Source organism: Mytilus edulis, chromosome 11 (genome assembly GCF_963676685.1).
Source record: "Mytilus edulis chromosome 11, xbMytEdul2.2, whole genome shotgun sequence".
NCBI classification, from domain to species: Eukaryota; Metazoa; Mollusca; class Bivalvia; order Mytilida; family Mytilidae; genus Mytilus; species Mytilus edulis.
This window is the reverse complement of record NC_092354.1, coordinates 1,219,610-1,245,270: the sequence shown is the minus strand read 5'-3', so window position 1 is coordinate 1,245,270 and position 25,661 is coordinate 1,219,610. Positions and strand designations below refer to the sequence as shown.

The 25,661-nt window shown below is 34.8% G+C and overlaps 1 protein-coding gene across 1 annotated transcript in view; it reads left to right on the top strand.

Moving 5' to 3' along the window:
* The window catches only part of LOC139494781 (uncharacterized), a 100,500-nt gene that overhangs the window by 9,219 nt on the left and 65,620 nt on the right, over positions 1 to 25,661 (top strand). Inside the window, exons 2-4 of the mRNA XM_071282973.1 lie at positions 13,739 to 13,922; positions 19,435 to 19,458; positions 20,167 to 20,256. Coding sequence (XP_071139074.1) covers positions 19,441 to 19,458; positions 20,167 to 20,256 — 108 coding nt within the window. The 5' untranslated portion in view covers positions 13,739 to 13,922; positions 19,435 to 19,440. The remainder of the gene's footprint in view (positions 1 to 13,738; positions 13,923 to 19,434; positions 19,459 to 20,166; positions 20,257 to 25,661) is intronic.

The window sequence follows — 25,661 nt, the reverse complement described above, 5'->3', positions numbered from 1 at the left end:
ACCAAACATAGCATGAATGTTCCTTATGGAGTGCTGACCAAGTGTTGTTACTTTGTAGCCGATCCATCATCCAAGATGGCCGCCAGCGGGGGACTTAGTTTAACATAGGACCCTATGGGAAATGCATACAAATGACTTCTTCTAGAGAACCACTAAATGGAATGAAACCAAACATAGCATGAATGTTCCTTATGGAGTGCTGACCAAGTGTTGTTACTTTGTAGCCGATCCATTATCCAAGATGGACGCCAGCGGGGGACTTAGTTTAACATAGGACCCTATGGGAAATGCATACAAATGACTTCTTTTAGAGAACAACTGAATGGAATGAAACCAAACATTGCATGAATGTTCCTTATGCCGTGCTGACCATGTGTTGTTTCTTTGTAGCCCATCCATCATCCAAGATGGCCGCCAGCATGGGACTTAGTTTAACATAGGACCCTATGGGAAATGCATACAAATGACTTCTTTTAGAGAACCACTGAATGGAATGAAATCAAACATGGCATGAATGTTCCTAATGTGGTGCTGACCAAGTGTTGTTACTTTGTAGCCGATCCATTATCCAAGATGGCCGCCAGCAGGGACTTAGTTTAACATAGGACCCTATTGGAAATGCATACAAATGACTTCTTTTAGAGAACCACTGAATGGAATAAAACTAAACATTGCATGAATGTTCCTTATGAGGTGCTGACCAAGTGTTGTTACTTTGTAGCAGATCCATCATCCAAGATGGCCGCCAGCAGGGGACTTAGTTTAACATAGGACCCTATGGGAAATGCATACAAATGACTTCTTTTAGAGAACCACTGAATGGAATAAAACCAAACATGGCATGAATGTTCCTTATGAGGTGCTGACCAAGTGTTGTTACTTTGTAGCCGATCCGCCATCCAAGATGGCCGCCAGTGGGGGACTTTTGAATGAAATTAAACATGTTCCTTTCCTTATCAATGAGGTTGTGTTGTCACTTTTAGCCAAATTTTATATTTTTTCATATGATTTCAAAAACCCAAGTAGAATCAGGTGAGCGATACAGGCTCTTGAGAGCCTCTAGTTGGTTATTATCTTGAATATTATTATAGATAGAGATAAACTGTAAACAGGAATAATGTTCAGCAAAGTAAGATTTACAAATAAGTCACCATGATGGAAATGGTCAGTTGACCCCTTTAGGAGTTATTGCCCTTTATAGTCAATTTTTAACCATTTTTCGTAAATCTTAGTAATCTTTTACAAAAATCTTCTCCTCTGAAACTACTGGGCCAAATACTTCCAAACTTTAACTGAATGTTCCTTAGGGTATCTAGTTTGTAAATTGTATCCGAAGTTATGATCTATCAACAAACATGGTCGCCATTGCTAAAAATAGAACATAGGGGTCAAATGCAGTTTTTGGCTTATAACTCAAAAACCAAAGCATTTAGAGCAAATCTGACGTAGGTAATATTGTTTATCAGGTCAAGATCTATCTGCCCTGAAATTTTCAGATCAATCAGACAACCTGTTGTTGGGTTGCTGCCCCTGAATTGATAATTTTAAGGAAATTTTGCTGTTTTTGTTTATTATCTTGAATATAATTATAGATAGAAATAAACTGTAAACAGCAATAATGTTCAGCATAGTAAGATCTTCAATTAAGTCAAATTGACCAAAATTGTCAATTGACCCCTTAAGGAGTTATTGCCCTTTAAAGACTTTTTTCACAATTTGTTCATCATGTTGACTTACTTTAAAAAATCTTCTCCTTTGAAACTGCTGTATCAATTTCAGCCAAACTTAGGCTAAATGAGTTTCAGAGTATCTAGTATAAATTTTATATTTTATTTCCTTGTATGTCAAGAAACAAAGCTCCTATGGCTTAAATAGAACATAGGAGAAAATGATTATTTTTTTTGGCTTTTGAAGAAAATAGGACAATCCAAAAAACATTTAAATAAATTGAAAAGCCAAAATAATCATTGATGAGAGATTTAACCAAAAGAATTAAGGTGAGCGATTCAGGCTCTTGAGAGCCTCTTGTTTTTATTTGGTATCATATGGCTTTGAAACTTTGTAAACTGTTTTATAATATACTAAGCTTAAATCATGCCAAGTTTTATCAGAATTTGTCAAGTTTTAGGCCCCTAATAGGCCCAAGACAACAATTAATGACCCCGCTTTTCGTTCTCCACAAATATAGTTCCTTTTAATTAGATTTTTTTTGGTGGAAATGAAAGAAGAGAGATGAAATAAATTTTTGGATGTTGTATTTAAACTGATTTTGATATGGAATGAGTGATTAGGCCAAGTGCAAAAAGGTAATATTTACAGTTTTTGGAACATCTCTTGACTTGTCAATAGGGGTATGGATGTGTATTAGCTAAATTTGTAAAAGTGATTGGTTCAATCTTTCTGAATTTTAGATATATATTTGGACTACAAAACGGACTAGGACTATACATTACACACACAAAAAATTTGACAAAAGTGCATGGTGCAATTTTTTTAATGATTCAAAACGTTATAAAGAACTGATAGAGGAATTAATTGTGGTCTGTGGCCTGATAATAGAACCATGCAATTTAACGTCTCGGGTGTTTTCCTATAGTAATAATAGAACCATGCGGTCTATCTGATATTGATAACCCAAAAAACGTAATTAACCCTCAGGCCAGGATTTTTTAATTTGTTGGTTTACGGATCCGCCGACCCGATTTTGCCGATTTCCAGAATAAAAATAAAATTGACTTTTCATGCTTTTTTATTGCCACCGACCCTAAGAAATGCATTATCCCTGAAAAATAATTAAAATAAATTTTTTTATGAAATGAAATGCATTAATCACAGGGATGATTCCAGGTGTTTTCAAATGGGTCCCCTGAAAATCAAATTGGGAATTTTTATCCTAATTGGGAATTTTCTGATGCATCTAAGACTAATTAATATTATTTTCCTGTACAACAGAAAATTATGGCAAGCCCTTTTACTGTTTATTCATTGTTATTCAAGTTTCAAGAAATCTCATATAATCTCAAGTTTCAAGATATCTCATATAATCTCATTTTATAAGATATCTTATATATATTATATACAGCATCTCACCCTCTATGGATTTTACTAACCCTCTATGGATCCGTAGGGGGTCAGTAGTTAACCGTATAACGAATTTATCGGACGCTGGACTTTTTTGCGGCGTTTTGTTGAAAAATAAACAATGAAACACAACAACATTAATAGATGACGTCGCCATTAACTCGTCATGAACCCCATATGAAACTTACAAGCCCCATGCGGTCTCATAGGGGGTCACCACGTGACGGCATTTAACCAATCACAACGTGATAATTTATCTGTGGTCCAATAATTTTGGATAGGTTACTGATTTTGATACACATGATTACCAGATCACTTGACAGTTATTGGAAGTTGTCACATAAATATCATTGCACATGATGCATTATCATCTTAGCTATGGTAACTTAGGCCTATCACAAGAACATACATTTCTAACATAAACCACATAAAAATCATCAGTAGGGTATTTTTTCAACAGGTCATCTTTATAAATTTACCTTGATTCAAATGGATTTCAAATTGAGCTGGCAAATTGTCGAATTCATTTGGATCATTTTCATAACTTTTGAAACAGTTCCATAATGATCACATCGAATTTCATGAATAGTCTATCATCAACTTCATTTTCAAAAACAATGTCAAACCTTTGTCTTTTGACATGTTTGAGGAAATATAGCAAACTATAAAATAATTTCTTTGGCAAAACAAGTTTTCATCAAATTTTATAACCGGCTTTGCTGAGCGATCTGATATTACTATATCGGCGCTCATTAAAATTTATCCATCAATATTGCTATATAACAATGATCAACAATTTGCCGAGGTCTGCTTTGACATCCATTTTGACAAAAAGCATCTTTTTAATCAACCTGCCTGTCGATCTGATTTTACGAGATCAAATACTCCCATAACATTTTAATCAATTGAATCCGGCTGCTGAACCACAACAACATTAATAGATGACGTCACCATCAACGAGTCATGAACCCCCTATCACGGAAATTTACTAACCCCCTACAATCTCATAGGGGGTCACAACGTGATAATTTACCCGCGGTGCGATAAGAAAATTCATAGTTGCCTAAATCGGTGACAGAAACTTTTCCGGAAATATCGATTTCTATTTTATTTTCAAGAATTGGGAATTTATATTCACAACAATATTTTTGGGGCCGCTGGCCGATTGTAGGACCGCTCAGCGGCCCTAAACTATATAGTGGAATCATCCCTGAATCACTAAAAAAATTGATAACACTTGCTGTTGTGAAAAAATAAAACTTCCAGTTTACGTTTTTAAATATAGACAAATCAATTATCATAATAACTGACCTTGAAATGTCGTTTGCACAAATAATTTTGCGGAACGAAACTTGTGTTTAAAAAGTAAAATCACAAAAATACTGAACTCAGAGGAAAATCAATTCGGAAAGTCCATAATCACATGGCAAAATCAAATAACAAAACGCATCAAAAACGAATGGACAAGAACTGTCATATTCCTGACTTGGTACAGGCATTTTCAAATGTAAAACCAATTACACAATAAGTTCGTTTCCCTTATTTGTCATCAGTCCGTAAGATGCATCATCTCATAGAAATAGACTTGTCCAAATGTGGATAGGTTGAAGGCATCAAGTTGAAGTATTGAATATTAACAAATCATTTGGAATTTTCTTGTTTCATAGATAATAAAAAAATTATCGTCCATTTGGATAAAAAAACGGGAATGCGAGACAACAGATTGACCCGATAATCTCGTTTTTCCAATGGACGAGTCTATTAGGTTTTTGACACGTGTGTTGAAACTTATTTTCGTACGACGTTTTTACATTTTTTTTCTTTATCAGTTTTCGTGCTTGAAGATCATTATTCACCAAGTTTTCTGGAATTGATTAAGAGCTACGTGAATCTATTTTTCTTGTTTCTGAAATGACGATTTAATTTCATTTTTGTCCGTGCACCCCCCTTTTTTTTACTGTAACTTATTAGACAATGTCATGCGATGTTTATAACAGCTGAGCAATAATATTTCATTGAACTAAAATTTAAGAAATGATGATAAAATGGCATAACAAACATATTGTTAGAAAGGTGAAATATATATTGATTTTGCATATTTTTCTGTTTTCAAAGATGATTTTTTTTTCTTTTTTTATCCCGACCGACCGACCCAACTTTTTCATGGGGAAAATCCGTAAACCAACAAATTAAAAAACCGTGGCCTCATTCATGATATATTTTTTTTTATAAACATCTTTAAATTTGTGAAATTTGGCTAGTACAGACGAGATTTAACTCTTATAATAATCTCATTTAGTTTAGCTTGGTATTATTTCGATTGAAGAACCCCAAAGACTTTTTAGGAATATAATTTTTGTCTCCATAAAAGACGCTTAACTGTCCTTGTCAATTTTTGGTCTTTGGCTCGTTTTGACATTTTGTAAACATGACTTCAGCGATTTGTTGTTTTGTTCTATGAATTAATGGTACTCTATACTGTTATTCTTGTCACCGTGATGAAGTTATAATAATACAAGAAGTGCAGACGAACTGCATGAAATGTCCTCTGATACAAAACGTCTGGAATAAGTATGGTATCGACAAAGACCCAAATTTAATCATTAATGTACAAAAAAAAAAATTAACATGAACAAGGCAACAGTACCAGTTTAAACATAGTAAATAAAGGTTAACTTAAATATTGTTGGGGTTGGAAGAAGTTATTGTATATATATTCATTGAAATTGAAATTACAAAATCACAGGAACAATATCCATGATTTTATTTAAAATCATAAACAGTCAGAGCTCAGACATAAACAAGTCTATTTTTGTTTTTGACTTAAAGAAGTCAAAACATGTATTTATTATAAAAATGTGCTTTCAATTTTAGACTTATCTAAGTCAGAAAATGACAGACTTGTTTAGGTCTATTTATGTTGATGAAAAAACTTAATTTTACTTGGTGGCCTAAGTGCACCACCTATGACAGCAAAAACCTGTCTGAGAGTTCTGACATAAGGACTTTAGCTATCTGTATTCAATTATCTAATTGAACATCCTTACTAAACACAGATGTTTTACCTCATTAATTGTGGTTCCAGGTGGTTGTAAGGTTAATTAACATTATCTCTGATTTTTTAGACTCTCAGTCACATTTTTCTTTAGAAGACAAGGCATTGTCTTTCAATGTTGTCATTATTTGATTTAGATGCATGACCTTTTTATAAATATGCGTGGGTCTTGAAGTTATCAAATTTTGGTAACTTATCGACTTGTAGGAGTCGATATTTGCAACTTTTTGATTTTGGTCAATTATTTCTTGCTTAACAATATTTGACTTATTAAAGTTGTATTTTGTCTTGCATTAAAGGGAGACAAATCATAAAACTTACAAATTTAGACCTCTATGAGTCAAAAGCAGATTCAGACTTATTTATGTCTGACCTAGCTCTGACTGTTAAAGGTAAGTACCAACACCTTTTTGCAAAAATATACTGATACTTTTTTGTCGAGCCTGCAACTTTTGTTGCAGAAAGCTCGACATAGGGATAATGATCCGGCGGCGGCGGCGGTGTTAGCTAACTTCTTAAAAGCTTTATATTTTAGAAGGTGGAAGACCTGGATGCTTCATACTTTTTATATAGATACCTCATGTTACGAAGTTTCCGTCAGTCACATGTCCAATGTCCTTGACCTCATTTTCATGGTTCAGTGACCACTTGAAAAAAAAGTTAAGATTTTTTGTAATGTTGAATTCTCTCTTATTATAAGTAATAGGATAACTATATTTGATATGTGCGTACCTTGAAAGGTCCTCATGTCTGTCAGACAGTTTTCACTTGACCTCGACCTCATTTCATGGATCAGTGAACAAGGTTAAGTTTTGGTGGTCAAGTCCATATCTCAGATACTACAAGCAATAGGACTAGTATATTCGGTGTATGGAAGGACTGTAAGGTGTACATGTCCAACTGGCAGGTGTCATCTGACCTCGACCTCATTTTCATGGTTCAGTGGTTAACGTTAAATTTTTGTGTTTTGGTCTGTTTTCCTCATACTATATGCAATAGGTCTACTATATTTGTTGTATGGAATGATTGTAAGGTGTACCTATCTAGCGGGCAGATGTCATGTGACCTTGACCTCATTTTCATGGTTCAGTGGTCAAAGTTAAGTTTTTGAGTTTTGGTCTTTTTATCTAATACTATATGCCATAGGTCATCTATATTTGGTGTATGGAAATATTTTATGATCTTTATGTCAGTCGTGCAGGTTTTATTTGACCGTGACCTCATTTTCACGGTTCATTGCACAGTGTTAAGTTTCTGTGTTTTGGTCTATTTTTCTTAAACTATAAGTAATAGGTCAACTATATATGTTGTATAGAAGCATTGTTAGCTGTACATGTCTGCCTGGCATAGTTCATCTGACCTTGACCTCATTTTCAAGGTTCATTGGTCTTTGTTTAGTTATCTTGGTTAATGTTAAGTTTATGTGACAGTTGTATTAAAGCTTAGCTTTATACTTAGGACTATCAACATAATATCAATGATTAGTATAGAAGGTGAGACATTTCAGCGTGTGCACTCTTGTTTATTTTTTACAGAAGTCAATTCAAATGGCCCATTATTTTTTAAAATGGCCCATTGAATTTATTTTCGAGAGGCCCTGGGACCATAGTGAAAAAAACCTTCCAGATCACTGGGTAATCACATTTTTAACCCTTGTACCAGATCACTTTATGTAATCTTTTTCCCACCATTTTAAGGCTTGTGCAGTTTGCAGGCTGTTGTAAATCGATGTCAGTAACCATGGTAACACAATTTATTTTGCACGTCTAGTATATCAAATGGTCGTCTCCTTAGATAAATGTGATTATCAAAATAAATTTCATCTAGGCTACATGTATATGTTATTACATTTTAATAATGTATCACTAATCATAGATGTGGGGTAATTGGTTTTTATCTTCAGAAAATTTGAATTAGTTGTGATCAGTGTTCTCCCCAGGATTTATGGATAGCGCTGTGGTAAGCGCGTGATTTTCGACAATTCTCAGTAACTTTGTCGCGGCGCGCGGTTGGTTTGTAATTGATTTGTTATGTGTTTTTCTTATATAATGCTATTGATGTTTTCTCTTGTAATGATGTCCTCATCATGCTCATGGAAGTTACCCCTTTGTTTGCTAATGTTATTGTCTGGATATAGACATGATAGAAGAAAAGTCTTTTTGTCTCCATTGTAAATACATATAATCCTCATATTATCTGTCTATAAAACCCAAGGAGAAGTCTTTTCCATGGTGGGTCTATACCAGACTGCCTAGATGTGAAGATTTCTTATCACTAACAGGTGATGTTGCAGAACATGTAGGACCAACAATAAAGTCATTGTCAGCTTCTGTGAGAAAGTTTTCAATGACAAGATTGGTATTTTTTACATTTACTTTTATTAACATTTCTAGCAAAGTACAACATTTCAATAAAAATGAGTATAGTATTTCAAAGGAAGAAATGAAATTGCCCTTTTAATAATATTCAAATCTTATCAAAGACTTGCTTAAAAAAAAAGGCTAAAATATTCCAATTATGAATATGAAAGAAATCCTTTAAAAATATTTTAAAGAGATTTTTTTATTTCAAAGGTGAATTACCAATCAAATACATTATGTATGCCAATTGAAACAACTACCACCTTTAAAGGTTTTGTTTGATAATTTTATAAACATTTGAATACATGCCACCAGATAAGTTTGTCAAGATTTGACAATACTTCTTTCAGGTCTTTCCCTCCCAAATTATCTCCCTTACTGGCTGACATAACTTCCTGTTTACACCTGTGTCTTTTTTTAGCATTAAATACTATTCCTTATCCAAGCCATCCTCTGTTTACATTAAATTTAAAGCAATATTTAATTAAGATTTATTGATGATTAGTTGACAAATATCGATATTTTATATATATTTACACAAAATTTTCGTTTTGTTTTATTCCCTTATCCATTTGAAAAAGAGCCATGTATGGTCAAGTAATCGTAAAATACGGGCTTATAATGAATCCCTTGATAACGGGGATGCTTCTTTCAAGCAATACAGGTTCGACAGTTCGGTTGTAAACGCAAAAAAAGTAATGATATAATCGTAGATGGTTCAAAAAATGGTCGAGACAACGTTGTCAGAGAAGGGGGTAAAACTTCCCTTATATAATTTAGAAATGAACTTTTTAGCACCCGAGACATGTATTATATGTCTCTATTAGCACTGTCCATTCCTTTCATACGTTTCGGCATCTTTATAAAGCGAAAAAATGTAGCAGTGTTCTGTTAACCTTACGACGTTTAACTTGGCTTCACCCAAGCTGGACATCGAGAAAGTGAATTTCTCAAGTCTAGTATCAGCTTGGGGTTTGTTTTTCTAATCATATCCTCTTAATTGTTTTCAAAGGGTAAAATTCATTACTGTAGAATTGCTGATTAAACAGGTATTAGTTCGATTGGGTGATAATTAATACTTCAATTCAAAGACTAGCTCATTGAAGCCAATTTGATCGTTCTTAAAATCAGTGTTTGTTCAAAGTTCGTTAAACAAGTTTGTGAATGTCGTTGGGAAATGCGGTCAATTCATTTTTTCTTATTTCATTCATATATGCCTCTATATATTCATTAAATAGATGTCAATGTTGAAATCTTTGTTTATTTTGATCTCTCAACGACGCCATTTTGTAAAATTTATTAGACTGGTCCCGCGGAGTTACTTTAATACAACGGAAATAATTCTTTCGAAAATCGTTAACCAGTCAATCACGTGATCCGAAAAGAAAAATAAGCGGGAAATTTTAAAAAATACGAAAAAAAATATAGCAACGCGGTTGAACGGGATAGCGACGCGGTCAGTGCAATAGGACAGCGGGAAATTGAAATAGCGCTGAAAATCGCGGCGCTAAAACGGCCTGGGGAGAACACTGGTGATAACAATGTTAATCAGTTGTTTAACAAAAACACTGTAATATAACAAATAGACAAGTACATGTATGTGAATCATAGGCTTCACTCTTCGAATTACAGAATTCCCCGTATCTAGCCTCCTCCTTTACTCTAGCAATCTGAAACATGAATTAGATATCACGTGCCTGTCTTGTATACAAGTACATACCACTAAATACACACCTGCAATCAAGATATCACGTGCCTGTCTTGTGTACAAGTACATACCACTAAATACACACCTGCAATCAAGATATCACGTGCCTGTCTTGTGTACAAGTACATACCACTAAATACACACCTGCAATCAAGATATCACATGCCTGTCTTGTGTACAAGTACACACCACTAAATACACACCTGCAATCAAGATATCACATGCCTGTCTTGTGTACAAGTACACACCACTAAATACACACCTGCAATCAAGATATCACGTGCCTGTCTTGTGTACAAGTACACACCACTAAATACACACCTGCAATCAAGAATTAGATATTAGTGCCTGTCTTGTGTACAAGTACATACCACTAATTACGCACCTGCAATCTGAAACATGAATTAGATATCACATGCCTGTCTTGTGTACAAGTACATACCACTAAATACGCACCTGCAATCAAGAATTAGATATCACGTGCCTGTCTTGTGTACAAGTACATACCACTAATTACGCACCTGCAATCTGAAACATGAATTAGATATCACGTGCCTGTCTTGTGTACAAGTACATACCACTAATTACACACCTGCAATCAAGAATTAGATATCACATGCCTGTCTTGTGTACAAGTACATACCACTAAATACGCACCTGCAATCAAGAATTAGATATCACGTGCCTGTCTTGTGTACAAGTACATACCACTAAATACGCACCTGCAATCAAGAATTAGATATCACGTGCCTGTCTTGTGTACAAGTACATACCACTAATTACGCACCTGCAATCTGAAACATGAATTAGATATCACATGCCTGTCTTGTGTACAAGTACATACCACTAAATACGCACCTGCAATCAAGAATTAGATATCACGTGCCTGTCTTGTGTACAAGTACATACCACTAATTACGCACCTGCAATCTGAAACATGAATTAGATATCACATGCCTGTCTTGTGTACAAGTACATACCACTAAATACGCACCTGCAATCAAGAATTAGATATCACGTGCCTGTCTTGTGTACAAGTACATACCACTAATTACGCACCTGCAATCTGAAACATGAATTAGATATCACATGCCTGTCTTGTATACAAGTACATACCACTAATTACGCACCTGCAATCAAGAAATTTCGATTAGATAAGTACACAATGTTCTTTATAAAACCTTCACTGTATTGTCAGCGAATTACGAGGGAACTGTATGACCTTCACTGTATTGTCAGCGAATTACGAGGGAACTGTATGACCTTCACTGTAATCTGAATTACGAGGGAACTGTATGACCTTCACTGTAATGTCAGTGAATTACGAGGGAACTGTATGACCTTCACTGTATTGTCAGCGAATTACGAGGGAACTGTATGACCTTCACTGTAATCTGAATTACGAGGGAACTGTATGACCTTCACTGTATTGTCAGTGAATTACGAGGGAACTGTATGACCTTCATTGTATTGTCAGCGAATTACGAGGGAACTGTATGACCTTCACTGTATTGTCAGCGAATTACGAGGGAACTGTATGACCTTCATTGTATTGTAATTACGAGGGAACTGTATGACCTTCACTGTATTGTCAGCGAATTACGAGGGAACTGTATGACCTTCACTGTATTGTCAGTGAATTACGAGGGAACTGTATGACCTTCACTGTATTGTCAGTGAATTACGAGGGAACTGTATGACCTTCACTGTATTGTCAGCGAATTACGAGGGAACTGTATGACCTTCACTGTATTGTCAGTGAATTACGAGGGAACTGTATGACCTTCATTGTATTGTCAGTGAATTACGAGGGAACTGTATGACCTTCATTGTATTGTCAGTGAATTACGAGGGAACTGTATGACCTTCATTGTATTGTCAGCGAATTACGAGGGAACTGTATGACCTTCATTATATTGTCAGCGAATTACGAGGGAACTGTATGACCTTCATTGTATTGTCAGCGAATTACGAGGGAACTGTATGACCTTCATTGTATTGTCAGCGAATTACGAGGGAACTGTATGACCTTCATTGTATTGTCAGCGAATTACGAGGGAACTGTATGACCTTCACTGTATTGTCAGTGAATTACGAGGGAACTGTATGACCTTCACTGTATTGTCAGTGAATTACGAGGGAACTGTATGACCTTCACTGTAATCTGAATTACGAGGGAACTGTATGACCTTCACTGTATTGTCAGTGAATTATGAGGGAACTGTATGACCTTCACTGTATTGTCAGTGAATTACGAGGGAACTGTATGACCTTCACTGTAATCTGAATTACGAGGGAACTGTATGACCTTCACTGTATTGTCAGTGAATTACGAGGGAACTGTATGACCTTCACTGTATTGTATTGTCAGCGAATTACGAGGGAACTGTATGACCTTCATTATATTGTCAGCGAATTACGAGGGAACTGTATGACCTTCATTGTATTGTCAGCCAATTACGAGGGAACTGTATGACCTTCATTGTATTGTCAGCGAATTACGAGGGAACTGTATGACCTTCATTGTATTGTCAGCGAATTACGAGGGAACTGTATGACCTTCATTGTATTGTCAGCGAATTACGAGGGAACTGTATGACCTTCATTGTATTGTCAGCGAATTACGAGGGAACTGTATGACCTTCATTGTATTGTCAGTGAATTACGAGGGAACTGTATGACCTTCACTGTATTGTCAGTGAATTACGAGGGAACTGTATGATCTTAACTGTATTGTCAGCGAATTACGAGGGAACTGTATGACCTTCATTGTATTGTCAGCGAATTACGAGGGAACTGTATGACCTTCATTGTATTGTCAGCGAATTACGAGGGAACTGTATGACCTTCATTGTATTGTCAGCGAATTACGAGGGAACTGTATGATCTTCACTGTATTGTCAGCGAATTACGAGGGAACTGTATGACCTTCACTGTATTGTCAGGGAATTACGAGGGAACTGTATGACCTTCACTGTAATCTGAATTACGAGGGAACTGTATGACCTTCACTGTAATCTGAATTACGAGGGAACTGTATGACCTTCACTGTATTGTAATTACGAGGGAACTGTATGACCTTAACTGTATTGTATTGTCAGTGAATTACGAGGGAACTGTATGACCTTCATTGTATTGTCAGCGAATTTTATTGGCATTACATTTGATATTATTGGACCCAGGATTTTGTTGGGTTTTTTACAGGTTTACATCTGTTTATAAATAAACTCATCAAAGATACCAGGATTGAAATTTTGTATTTGTGCCAGACGCGCGTGTCGTCTACAAAAGACTCATCAGTGACACTCGAATAAAAAAAAATTAAGTCCAAATAAAGTACAAAGTTGAAGACCATTGAGCATGTTGAAGACCAAAACTTCCTAAAAGTTTTGCCAAATACAGCTAAGGTAATCTATTCCTGAGGTAGAAAAGTCTAAGTATTTCAAAAATTCAAAGTTTTGTAAACACTTATAATTATGACCATATCAATGATAATTTACATGTTTAACATTTTATATCAATCTTTATTTGCAGATTCTTATCAGGCTCATTGACTGGTGGCAGATGGGGTAAACATTTATGTAATATAAAGTGGCATTCAGGCCATGAAGACAGACTGTACAATAATATGCTGAAGTTGCAATAAGAGTTTGACGAAGGCCCACGTGTAATCCCTTATTGACAATTGCAGAACTCTGACCAACAGATTTCACATTGGGTATTTAACATGTTTAATCATATTGATAATTAGACAGAGGCTTTACTTAAACAAGTTTCTTTCAAAACAACCTAAAGGCAAAGTACTGTACACAATTAACTACTTCAGAGAATTGTTTATGCCCCGGCCGTAACGAAGGGGGCATTAAGTTTTATCCTTGACGAAGGCCCACGTGTAATCCATTATTGACAATTGCAGAACTCTGGCCAACAGATTTCACATTGGGTATTTAACATGTTTAATCATATTGATAATTAGACAGAGGCTTTACTTAAACAAGTTTCTTTCAAAACAACAATTATAAGGCAAAGTGTACACAATTAACTACTCCACAGATTTTTTTATGCCCCGGCCATGAAGACAGACTACAATAATATGCGGAAGTTGCAATAAGAGTTTGACGAAGGCCCACGTGTAATCAATTATTGACAATTGCAGAACTCAGAGATTTCACATTGGGTATTTAACATGTTTAATCATATTGATAATTAGACAGAGGCTTTACTTAAACAAATTTCTTTCAAAACAACAATTATAAGGCAAAGTGTACACAATTAACTACTTCACAGAATTTTTTATGCCCCGGCCATAACGGAGGGGGCATTAAGTTTTACCCTTGTCTGTCTGTACGTACGTACGTCCGTACGTCCCAAAGTTTGCTTCTGTTCTCTTACTTTAGTTTGCCTCAACCAAATGTTATGAAACTTAAGCTTATACACAATGCTTATTACCACAAAACACAAATCAAGTTTTTTTTTTTGGTGGCGTCACTTAAACCAATCTAGAGTTATGCCCCTTTACCAATGAAAAAATTGCTGAATTTTTCATTTCCGTTCTCTTACTTTAGTTTGCCTCAACCAAATGTTATGACATTTATACACTATGCTTATTACCACAAAATACAGATCAAGTTTAAATTTTAGGGGTGTCAATATTACTGTTCTACAGTTATGCCCCTTTTATAGCGTTATATGATATGCAAGCGGGGGTATCATCTGTGTCCCATGGACACATTCCCCATTTATTTAATTATCACATATTACTTGTCGCTTCTTGTCGCTAAAAAAATCTTCTTGTCGCTTCTTGATGCTTCTTATCGCTAACATTATTCTTGTCGCTAATTAGTGAGACCGGGCAGCGCTGATGTTTGTCACTTTTTTTTGTGACAAGTTTTGTTTTTATAAAAAACTTGTCGTGAACCTTTCATTTAGAATCAAAATTGTGCTTACAATGTAAATAGGTCAGGAATTACCATTAATTGGTGGAATTTACATTAAATCAGGTATAATCTACCATTTGACATATATAATCATGGTAGTGACCACTTAGCAGGGTTGGCAAAGTATTACCCGCCCGGGTTTTCCTGGGCTGGGAAATACTCCCTGAAACGGGTAATACTTGGCAATATGATTTTTTAAACTTATTTCAAAACAAAATAGTAAAGACTTGTAGTTTCATAGTATTATAGCTAAATATATACATGTTATACATATAACCATTGAGAGTATTTTCTAGAAGATTACAAATTCAATTTCATTCTCTTCTCCACATAATTTCTATGTAGGCAAAATACAAGATTTGCACATTTTAGGATTATTAATTTCCAAGCATTGATATGCAATCATGATTGCTAAATAAACACCCTACAGGGTCTTGCCATTAACTCTTATAAATATGAAAAGACTGATTATTGTTATAAATAAACATATCTGTGTTCTAATCTGAATAATTTACTCATTAATTAGTTTTGTACATATAAATTATTTAAAAGTAATTTTTCTTACATGTTCATGTCATCGTTAAATTCTTTATACTAGTTAAATGTAGATGAATTTTTTTTTTTATCAGAGTTATTAGAATAATTCTTTCTCAAATGTATACACTTGTAATTTTGTATGTATATATTATAAGACTGTCAAACAAGTAAACTTGTTTATATATATCTTAAATGTATTGTATTTGTGTTTGATTACTGAATTATCTATAAAATTCAAGCCAGTATACTATATAACCCAGTAAAACTCAGTAAAACCCGGGTTTTCCCAGTTTTTCCCCCTTGGATGGGCAATACTAATAAAACCCGGGTATTTGCAAACCCTGCCACTTAAAGATGACATGTTATTGATTCTGACACTTCGTGCTGCAATTTGTTAGAGGAACCTAAAAACTAATGTAATCCTCCTTTTCCTTCTGATAAATTCTGTCGGTTTTCATCTATTAAATCTTATTTGTGTTCTGTAGTCTCTTCCTGTCCATTTGGCTAATTAAAGTGAATTGATAAATATTCATCCCCGCCCGCCCCTCTGAAATCGTCCCGTCCCGATCGCAAAACCCTGAAAATACCATTATCCGACCCCAGAATCTGATCCGGTATTGTAATTGTCTTCATTTCCAGTTGATGGCATCCATTGTTTTTTAATGTTGTTTTGTCAGTCAGATACGATTTACTCTTCTTTGCTAGCCAAGGGTTACGATCTACTCCCCTTCTCTTCACCCTTGACCAGTCAGGGGTACTACTTGTATAAGTAATTTTTATTTACTTGAAGAAGTAAACAAAAAGATACTTATATAAGTAAATTATAATGTTTGAAAAATCTCCCCTTAATTTTCTCAAAAATTTACTTATACAAGTAATTTTTTTTACAATCTCACCAAAATTCTCAAGTTTTGAGATGTAAAATTATGACTTTAATGATTTTTCCCAGGTTAGTTCATAATTTTTTAAAAGAGTTCAATGTTTCATCTCTATTAATTCAACGAAGAAACTGATTGCGTAAAGATCTTAAGTATTTGCGCAAAGCTTTCAAATTGCTCCTTTGAGACTAATCAACTAATAGAAGTTCGAGTGTATGTTTCATGCACAAATGCATGAATGTTGACGTATATTTTTGTTTCCGGCTTTACCAAGTGTGTAGAATCTAGACGCTACTGTGTTTTTACCTCCAAATTGAAGAGTTCAAGTGCTACCATTGGTATATCATTTTCATTATTAACAGTCAGGGGACTTACTTAAATGAGTGATTTTATAAATCACTGGTTTAAGTAACATTATTTCCATAAAAGTTGGAAGTAAGAGTTGTCTTTCTTGAATAATCACCTATTTAAGTAGTACAAATTAATCACTAGAAAAATATAGAATACAAATGATCCAGGGACTAATTATTAGCTCACCTGGCCTAAAAGGCCATGTGAGCTTTTCTCATCACTTGGCGTCCGTCGTCGTCGACGTCGTCGTCGTCGTCGTCGTCGTCGTCGTCTGTCGTCGTTAACAATTTTTCAAACATCTTCTCCTCTGAAACTACTGAATGGATTTGAATGAAACTTAACATGATTGTTCCTTAGTATATCCTGCACAAAATGTGCGCTTCGATTTTTGATCCGTCAAAAAACATGGCCGCCGTTACTTAAAATAGAACATAGGGGTCAAATGCAGTTTTTGGCTTATATCTCAAAAACGAAAGCATTTAGAGCAAATCTGACATGGGGTAAAAATGTTTATTAGGTCAAGATCTATCAGCCCAGAAATTTTCAGATGAATCAAACAAACCATTGTTGGGTTGCTGCCACTTAATTGGTAATTTTAAGGAAATTTTGCAGTTTTTGGTCATTATCTTGAATATTATTATAGATAAAGATAAACTGTAAACAGCAAAAAAGATCAGCAAAGTAAGATCTACAAATAAGTTAATATGACCAAAATTGTCAATTGACCCCTTAAGGGGTTATTGTCCTTTAATGACAATTTTTCACAATTTGTTCATCATATTTGCTAACTTTAAAAAATCTTCTCCTCTGAAACTACTGAATGGATTTGGTTAAAACTTAGCATGGTTGTTCCTTAGATTATCCTTCACAAAGTGTGTGCTTTGATTTTTGATCCGTCAAAAAACATGGCCGCCATTACTTAAAATAGAACATAGGGGTCAAATGCAGTTTTTGGCTTATATCTCAAAAACGAAAGCATTAAGAACAAATCTGACATGGAGTAAAAATGTTCATTAGGTCAATATCTATCAGCCCTGAAATTTTCAGATGAATCAAACATCCAATTGTTGGGTTGCTGCCACTTAATTGGTAATTTTAAGGAAATTTTGCAGTTTTTGGTCATTATCTTGAATATTATTATAGATAAAGATAAACTGTAAACAGCAAATATGATCAGCAAAGTAAGATCTACAAATAAGTTAATATGACCAAAATTGTCAATTGACCTCTTTAGGAGTTATTGCCCTTTAAAGACTTTTTTCACAATTTGTTCATCATGTTGACTTACTTTAAAAAATCTTCTCTTATGAAACTGCTGTATCAATTTCAGCCAAACTTAGGCTTAATGAGTTTCAGAGTTTCAGAGTATCTAGTATAAATTTTATATTTCATTTCCTTGTATGTCAAGAAACATAGCTCCTATGGCTAAAATAGAACATAGGAGAAAATGATTTTTTTTTGCTTTTGAAGAAAATAGGACGATTCAAAGAACATTTAAATAAATTGAAAAGCCAAAATAATCATTGATGAGAGATTAAACCAAAAAAATTCAGGTGAGCGATTCAGGCTCTTGAGAGCCTCTTGTTTTTCTAAACTTATCAGAACCAACATCTGTGTTGTCTAGGATGACCAGGTCATTTCAGGTGATGACCTTGTACTAAATCTAGGATAATGACATTAAAATCACTTGTTTAAGTATCATACCTCAATTTCCTCCTCAAAAATCACTTATTTAAGTATTATTTTAATAACCCCCACTAATTTCAACACCCCCGAACAGTGAAATTTTTATCGCGAACAGTAGAATTTTATTGCATAATCTGAAAGATGAAACCTTGAACTTTACAGGAAAAATACTCCCACTGCTGTGAAAAATCTGTTAAGAAAGTATCAGTTCATTATATATGTAAAGCCATTATTGTAGCATTTTTTCAACTAAAATATAATTTTCAGCTAAATGATAGCACCAAAGGCATAAACCTTGCTACTTAAAAGAAGCAAAAAGTTCATTTTTTTTCAATTTTACTAATTAAAAGATATATTTAAACCTATGTGTTTAAAATTTTGAAAAAAAACTACAAAATCCCAATTTGTGACCAAACTTTGAATTTGCTACTCAAATAAGTGATTTAAAAATCACTTATTTCAGTAAGTCCCCTGACTGTATTAATTTAAAAATGTAGTTTCAATAAATTTTAGGGAGGAAGCTTGATGGTTCGTGGCATTCCCTCTTAATTAGAAAATAATCTATTATAAATATTCATTCAGAATCCAAATTCAGAGCTGTTTTAAGCTTAAATGTTGTGTCCATACTTGTTCAACTGTTCAGGGTTCGACCTATGCAGGAAAATCCGGTTTGCTGTCACTTGACAGCCTCTTGTTCTTATTGTTGAAGGCCGTACCATTGCCTATAATTGCTTACATCCACTTCATTTGAACTTAAGTGGATAGTTGTCTCATTGGTAATCATATCTCCTTATTTTTATAACATTGTATATATATACAATGATTTCATTTTCTTTTACAGGATATAATGGCAAGTTGGGATGGGGTAAGTTTTTCTTCTTAAAATTCAGTGTCATGTGACCTATGTCATGTGACCTATGTTGTCTATAAACTGTACATAAGATACAGGCATGCAGTATTCTCAGGGGGAGAACAGGAGAAATCAAAATGTCTACAGTGAACAGAATTTCAATATACAAAATTCCAGGAGACAAAAAAAAAGAAACGTAAGATATTGTACGACATTCACAACTCTTTAAGTCGAAGAGAATCTGACAACGCCATGGAACAAAATGAAAAACAATCAAAATTCAACAGTCTTCATTAGTCATTTCAGGGCCTTTTATAGCTGACTATGCCATATGGGCTTTGATCATTGTTGAAGGCTGTACAGTGACCTATAGTTGTTATTTTCTGTGTCATTTTGTTTATTTTGTAGAATTGTCTCATTGGCAATCATACCACGTCTTCTTTTTATATTCAAAACATTACATAAAAAACTAAAGACCGAGCAACACAAACCTCAACAAAAACTTAGGCTGATCTCCAAACTGATGCATAATACAATTGTCTACAGACTTTTATAAAAAAAAAACTGAAATTATAGACAACAATTTCACCCTTTCTTGGTAATCACTGTATTTGGTATAAACTTTTGAAACTGTAAAAGTGTAGCTTGTTAAATTCAATTATTTCATTTATAATACATTTGTATGTTCTAGAGGAAAATGTTAAAGCTTTGTTTTGCTTACAGAAACTTCTTACAGCTGCAGAGGAGGGGAATATAAAAGAGGTGGAGTTATGTGTAAAGAACAGAGCTAACTTGGAATGTAGAGATAATTTTGTAAGTAAAGTAAAATGTTTAACACATTTACAGATATTTATTATATAGTACACATAATGTGGATCAGTTAAACATTGCCCTTGTTAGTGTTCTATGATTCAGTGTACATTCTATTTATTGCAAATACTCTTGTCTTCAAAATATTAAAAAACATAGTATTATGATATATTGTGATTAACTTTATTACACTGATGAATACCACTCAAGTTTGTATGTCAAAGAGTTGCTGTCTGATACTTCGTAACTGTATACAATTGAAATATAGATTTACTTTATTACACGTAACATAGTATTCTAGACAAAAAACATTACTTTGGTCCCAAAAAAATCTTGCATGACCATGACTTGAGACATGACACCTGATCATACAACTTTCATTGACCACTCCTATACTAAACATGACATGTGACACCTGATCATACAACATGCATTTACCACTCCTGTACTGAACATGACATGTGACACCACATCATACAACATTCATTTACCACTCCTATACTGAACATGACATGTGACACCTGATCATACCACATACATTTACCTCTCCTGTACTGAATATGACATGTGACACCTGATCATACAACTTTCATTTACCACTCCTGTACTGAACATGACATGTGACACCTGATAATACATCATTCATTTACCACTCCAGTACTAAACTTGACATGTGACACCTGATCATACAACATTCATTAACCACTCCTGTTCTGAACATGATATGTGACACCTGATCATACAATATTCATTTACCACTCCAGTACTGAACATGACATGTAACACCTGATTATACAACATGCATTTACCACTCCTGTACTTAACATGACATGTGACACCTGATCATACAACATTCATTTACCGCTCTGGTACTGAACATGACATGTAACACCTGATTATACAATCTGCATTTACCACTCCTGTACTGAACATGACATGTGACACCTGATCATACACCATGCATTTACCACTCCTCTACTGAACATGACATGTGACACCTGATCATACAACATTCATTTACCACTCTTGTACTAAACATGACATGTGACACCTGATCATAAAACCTGCATTTACCACTCCTGTACTGAACATGACATGTAACACCACATCATACAACATTCATTTACCACTCCTGTACTGAACATGACATGTGACACCTGATCATACAACATGTGACATACCAATGAGACTCTTATAGTCAACACCAACATGTGACATAACAATGACACTCTTTACCTCAACACCAACATGTGACATAGCAATGACATTCTTTACCTCAAAACCAACATGTGACATAGCAATGACACTCTGATAGTCAACACCAACATTTGACATAGCAAATACCAGATGACACCCTTTACCTCAACATAAACATGTGACATAGCAATGACACACTTATAGTCAACACCAACATGTGACATGGCAATGACACTCATATGCTCAACACCAACATGTGACATAGCAATGACACTCATATGTTCGACACCAACATGTGACATAGCAATGTCACTCTTATAGTCAACACCAACATGTCACTTAGCAATGCCACTCTTATACTCAACACTAACATGTGACATAGCAATGACACTCTTATAGTCAACACCAACATGTGACAGCAATGACACTCATATGCTTAACACAAACATGTGACATAGCAATGACACTCTTTACCTCAACACCAACATGTGACATAGCAATGACACTCTTATAGTCAACACCAACATGTGACATAGCAATGACACTCCTTACCTCAACACCAACATGTGACATAGCAATGACACTCATATGCTCAACACCAACATGTGACATAGCAATGACACTCTTTACCTCAACACCAACATGTGACAGATCAATGACACTCTTATAGGCAACACCAACATGTGACATAGCAATGACACTCATATGCTCAACACCAACATGTGACATAGCAATGACACTCTTTACCTAAACACCAACATGTGACATAGCAATGACGCTCTTTACCTCAACACCAACATGTGACATACCAATGACACTCTTATAGTCAACACCAACATGTGACATACCAATGACACTCATATGCTCAACACCTGATCATACAACATGTGACATACCAATGCTACTCTTATAGTCAACACCAACATGTGACATAACAATGACACTCTACCTCAACACCAACATGTGACATAGCAATGACACTCTTTACCTCAACACCAACATGTGACATATCAATGACACTCTGATAGTCAACACCAACATTTGACATAGCAATGACCAGATGACACACTTTACCTCAACATAAACATGTGACATAGCAATGACACTCTTGTGACATATCAATGTCACCCTTATAGTCAACACCAACATGTCACTTAGCAATGACACTCTTATAGTCAACACAAACATGTGACATAGCAATGACACTCTTTACCTCAACACCAACATGTGACAGATCAATGACACTCTTATAGGCAACACCAACATGTGACATAGCAATGACACTCTTTACCTCAACACCAACATGTGACTTAGCAATGACACTCTTATAGTCAACACCACCATGTGACATAGCAATGCCACTTTACCTCAACACCAACATATGACATAGCAATGACACTCTTTACCTCAACACCATCATGTCTCTTAGCAATGACACTCTTATACTCAACACTAACATTTGACACAGCAATGACACTCTTATAGTCAACACCAACATATGACATAGCAATGACACTCTTTACCTAAACACCAACATGTGACATAGCAATGACGCTCTTTACCTCAACACCAACATGTGACATACCAATGACACTCTTATAGTCAACACCAACATGTGACATACCAATGACACTCATATGCTCAACACCTGATCATACAACATGTGACATACCAATGCTACTCTTATAGTCAACACCAACATGTGACATAACAATGACACTCTACCTCAACACCAACATGTGACATAGCAATGACACTCTTTACCTCAACACCAACATGTGACATATCAATGACACTCTGATAGTCAACACCAACATTTGACATAGCAATGACCAGATGACACACTTTACCTCAACATAAACATGTGACATAGCAATGACACTCTTGTGACATATCAATGTCACCCTTATAGTCAACACCAACATGTCACTTAGCAATGACACTCTTATAGTCAACACAAACATGTGACATATCAATGACACTCTTAGTCAACACCAACATGTGACATAGCAATGACACTCTTATAGTCAACACCAACATGTGACATAGCAATGACACTCTCATAGTCAATACTAACATGTGACATAACAATGACACTTCTTACCTCAACACCAACATGTGACATAGCAATGACACTCTTATAGTCAACACCAACATGTCACTTAGCAATGCAACTCTTATAGTCAACACTAACATGTGACATAGCAATGACACTATTATAGTCAACACCAACATGTGACATAGCAATGACACTCTTATAGTCAACACCAACCTGAGACATATCAATGACACTCTTATAGTCAACACCAACATGTGACATAGCAATGACACTCTTTTCCTCAACACCAATGTAACATAGCAATGACACTCTTATACTCAACACCAGCATGTGGTGTAGCAATGACACTCTTATAGACAACACCAACATTTGACATAGCAATGACACTCTTATAGTCAACACCAACATATGACATAGCAATGACACTCTTATACTCAACACCAACATGTGACATAGCAATGACACTCTTTACCTCAACATCAACATGTCACTTAGCAATGACACTCTTATACTCAACACCAACATGTGACATAGCAATGACACTCTTTACCTCTACACCAATGTGACATAGCAATGACACTCTTATACTCAACACCAGCATGTGGTGTAGCAATGACACTTGTATACTCAACACCAACATGTGACATATCAATGACACTCTTATACTCAACACCAACATGTGACATAGTAATGACACTCTTATACTCAGCACCAACATGTGACATAGCAATGACACTCTTATACTCAGCACCAACACGTGACATAGCAATGACACTCTTATACTCAACACCAACATGTGACATAGCAATGAAACTCTTTACCTCAACACCAACATGTGACATATCAATGACACTCTTATACTCAGCACCAACATGTGACATAGCAATGCCATTATTACACTCATCACAAACAAGTGACAGATCACACTTATAGGCAATGCAAACTTGACAAAAATAAACTTGGCTTATTGCAGTTCTTTACTTATAGTCACCACAAACATACACCATTGCTATATTACCCTTATACTCACCACAAACATACACCATTGCTATATTACTCTTATACACAACAACTCATTTGATATGAAGCAGCTGGTAGACACCCAACATTTTACACGGATACCACTAAATATTTTCTAAGCTTTGATCATTATTTTGAATCGACACAAAATACTGTTAATCAGACAGGTTTAATGGACAACACATATTTGTTAGAATTATATAAAGTGGGGTCTCATTTTAATTGTCTTGTCCAGCTGAGTCCATTGATATAAATATTTTTTGTGTTTCTAGAAAAAAGTTTTTTTTTAACCTGACAGTTCTGATGGAAGTTCTGACATCTCACAATAAAACATGTTGTTTATTTGTTGTTTATGTAGAATATAAATAAAAGTGTGACTGGTCATTTTATTCAGTTTTGACCACTGATTCATGTGATATATATTTTGTTTATATTTATTACACAACATTGTCCAGTTTATGACACAAGTTTTGATGTCTGTTATATGTTGATATTACAGTGGAGAAAGACACCATTAATGTGGGCCGCTGAGGGAGGACACCTGGAGGTAGTGACTTTCCTAGTCACTCAGGGAAGTCAGTTAGAAGTTACAGACACCTTGGTAATGATAGATATAATCACCTTACTCTGACCAAACATTACTTTATACAGAATCTACACAAAATCATGTTGTTAATCAGACAGGTTTAATGGACATCAAATATTTGTTAGAATTATATAAAGTGGGGTCTCATTTTATTCGTAACACAGAACTGAATCAGATAGTAAAGGTTTTATTTTGTTTCTTGACGAAAAATTATTTTGTAAACATCTGATTTTAATGAGAAGTTGATGAGAAAAAGTTGTGTTAACTTCTTTAGTTAGATGATGTTAATTCTACAGATTTAATGTAAAACATCTGATAAAAATAACAAATACTTGACAGAATTATATAAAGTGGGGTCTCATTTTTCTTGTCTCTTCGTACTGAATCAGAAAATATAACTCGTTTTAATGTTTCTTAAAAAAAAAAAAAAATTTTAACCTGACAGTTCTGATGGAAGTTCTGACATCTCACAATAAAACATGTTGTTTATTTGTTGTTTATGTAGAATATAAATACAAGTATGACTGGTCATTTTATTCAGTTTTG